The following is a 2,856-nucleotide window of genomic DNA, read 5'->3' as shown; positions in this document are numbered from 1 at the left end:
CCCACGATCTGCCTCTGCAGACACTAGCCCACGCTCTGCCTCTGCAGACACTAGCCCACGCTCTGCCTGAGCAGACACTAGCCCACGCTCTGCCTCTGCAGACACTTGCCCACGCTCTGCCTGAGCAGACACTAGCCCACGCTCTGCCTCTGCAGACACTAGCTCACACTCTGCCCGCTGCAGATACCAGCTACTACCGGATTTCACCGATACTGTATTGTAAATGTAAAGGACAGTTACACGTACCCATACATATTCAGCCTTAAGTCCTTTGACCCTCACACTGTTCCACTCAAATGGGCACCCTGTAGAGCTACTTCATGGTGATGTTGTGTTTTACCAAGATGCGTCTGATGGTGGTGATGCTCACACTTGCCTGTCTGCAAGTATTTTCTGTCGTAGCTGGTGGAGACGGATGGCATTGTCTGCCCTCACTAGGTCCACACCGGCAAGTTCCTGCTGTTGTGTGAACAGGCTTTGCGTCCTCCCTCAGAAGGTCTTCTAGTCATACTAGAGAAATATATTCACAATTGGTCATCGGTTTGCTTCTTTTTCTAACAGTACTTTACTGTATATACTGTATCATCCACTGTACTGAAACATCTCAATATAAGTAATCATGGTATGTTTCACAAAAATTATTCTGCCTCCTCCTACTCCTCCTCGCAAAGTTCTTGAAATGGCTTAACTGAGGGCTTTTTGTAGCTGGCTGATTGGTGTTAGTGTGTTGCAGCGCTTTTGTTTAAGGCATGGGTACATTTGTTTGAGGTATGGTAACAAAAGCTTCAAGTAGTGTTCATTTAGTCTAAGCATGGGTCTATAGTGTTGAAGCAACGGGCAAAAGCTGTAAGAAATATCTGCCTGTTGTCTTGCTATGATGTAAATAGCTGCCGTGAGACATTGAAAACATGGCCGGTGAGTGACACGATTTCAGTAAACAGACTTACTTTAAATTACATTATAATATTTATATTATTAGTATATATATTATTATTAATATTATCAATATTTAAATTGATCAAATTTTTATATTTTCATCATAATGAGCTATAATTGCAACATACACAGAGACTCAAAGAATAAACAAAGAGAAGAGAGAATAATTTCTTGCCAAGCTTGCCAGTTTAGAATATGAACAAATATCAAAATATATGAATCCTGCAATTGCAATGTCTGGCGTTCAGGAAGCCTAAACTCCAGCACCTCCTGAGATCTGCACCGGTAAGAATGAAATACAAACTGACATTAGATTAAGTTCATGTTCTCTCATGTTGTGAAACTCGTGTGTGTGTAAGAAACGCTTACATCTGAAAAGTGTTGAGATTATGAAGACGTCTTCTTTTGACCTCACTCTTCTTGTCAAGAAAGCCACACTAATATGCAATCCACCGTTAGGAACTCTTAGAGGAAGACAAGGTGGAAAGAGGAGGAAGAATACAAAGAGAAGAACTCGTCCAAAAACATCTTGTGTGTGGACCTGTCAAGATTTACAGCCACAAGAAATCTCCTGAAGAAAGATTTACGTTTTTTCCATCTTAAGCCAATGAGACGTTTGTCACTAAGATTGAACCGTTTAAGTTCTTGTTTTTATAAAAGTGAATTACATATGGGGACCGTGGTCGTGTTGAATTAAAGATAAAAAGCACTTCTATGTCTAATTGATCTGTTGATACATGTTGAAAGGGATGCGAGTCATTGAACAGGGGCCCGTTCTTCGTACATCGCTAACTCAGTTAGCTGGATTTGATTGTTGACGATATGGCATGATCTTGGATTGTTTGGTTCTTGGACGCTCATCCTGGACTTGCTGTCGTAGCAACAGGTCCGTAAGCTTGAACCTGCTCGGGAGCATGCTTACTTGAATGTGCAAGAATAATTCACAGAGCTTTTGGAATTAATCGCGTATTGCGGGATAGACAGGATCCTTTAGCGCAGCGCGATAGCGTCATTGTTGAGAGATGCCGTTTTTCTCGTGAGGGTGTTATTTACATCATTCATTTGTTGGAACCACACATTACGTGTTCAACACGGAGGAGCCGGGCTTTAACAACAGCACAGACTGTGTGCATTGGCCTGAGATTCTTTGCGAGTGGCACTTTCCTTAACACTATAGGAGATGCAGAGAACTGGTGAAAAGTGCTGTCTGTCGTGCCATTCGCAAAGTTTACCTGGCGCTCAAGCAGTTTTTAGGGGTTCTTGTGGTATTTCCAAGCCACTTAAGACCACAGGTTGTAAAGCAGGATTTTTTTTGCTATTGCAGGTACATTTATAATTGTTAATGACATGCAATAATGACCATGCCAATAAGTATGACTAACAGTATGTGTCCTTCAGGCTTCCCTAACGTGATTGGTGCCATAGACTGCACACATGTCCCCATCAAGGCCCCACCAGGCCCCAATGAGGGGGATTTTGTGAACCAAAAGGGGGTTCACAGTTTAAATGTGCAGGTAAATTACAATTACAATTTATAATATTCCTGATTAGTAATATATTTCTTGAAGAAAAAGTAATGAAATCAAAAAGTATGCAGTTGACTGACTAAAATCTCTTAGATGGTGTGTGACTCTATGCTCCACGTCACCAATGTGGAAGCAAAATGGCCAGGATCAGTGCATGACTCAAGGATTTTCAGAGAGTCACATTTATGCACATTATTTGAACTTGGTAAGGGAACATATACATTTCAAGCTCACAGTATTATACACAGTATTATGCTGAGCCTAACAGAACTGCATTTTTCCATTATACAGGGGATTTTGACGGGATCCTGCTTGGAGACAGGGGCTATGTCTGCAGGGCCTGAGCCAAACCCTGGACCACAAACCCGTTACAATGCAGCTCTAGCCAGGACAA

The 2,856-nt window shown here is 41.9% G+C and overlaps 1 protein-coding gene across 1 annotated transcript in view; it reads right to left on the bottom strand.

Moving 5' to 3' along the window:
* Positions 1–378: 378 nt before the first annotated feature.
* LOC306910786 (E3 ubiquitin/ISG15 ligase TRIM25-like) overlaps positions 379–2,856 on the bottom strand; it is a 5,247-nt gene continuing 2,769 nt past the window's right edge. Inside the window, exon 3 of the mRNA XM_079485617.1 lies at positions 379–510. Within this exon, the coding sequence (XP_079341743.1) occupies positions 502–510 (9 nt within the window). The 3' untranslated portion in view covers positions 379–501. The remainder of the gene's footprint in view (positions 511–2,856) is intronic.

Source organism: Barbatula barbatula, assembly GCF_947034865.1.
Source record: "Barbatula barbatula genome assembly, chromosome: 21".
In the NCBI taxonomy this organism is placed as follows: Eukaryota; Metazoa; Chordata; class Actinopteri; order Cypriniformes; family Nemacheilidae; genus Barbatula; species Barbatula barbatula.
The sequence above is the reverse complement of the archived record's forward strand: the minus strand, read 5'-3'. Positions and strand labels throughout refer to the sequence as shown.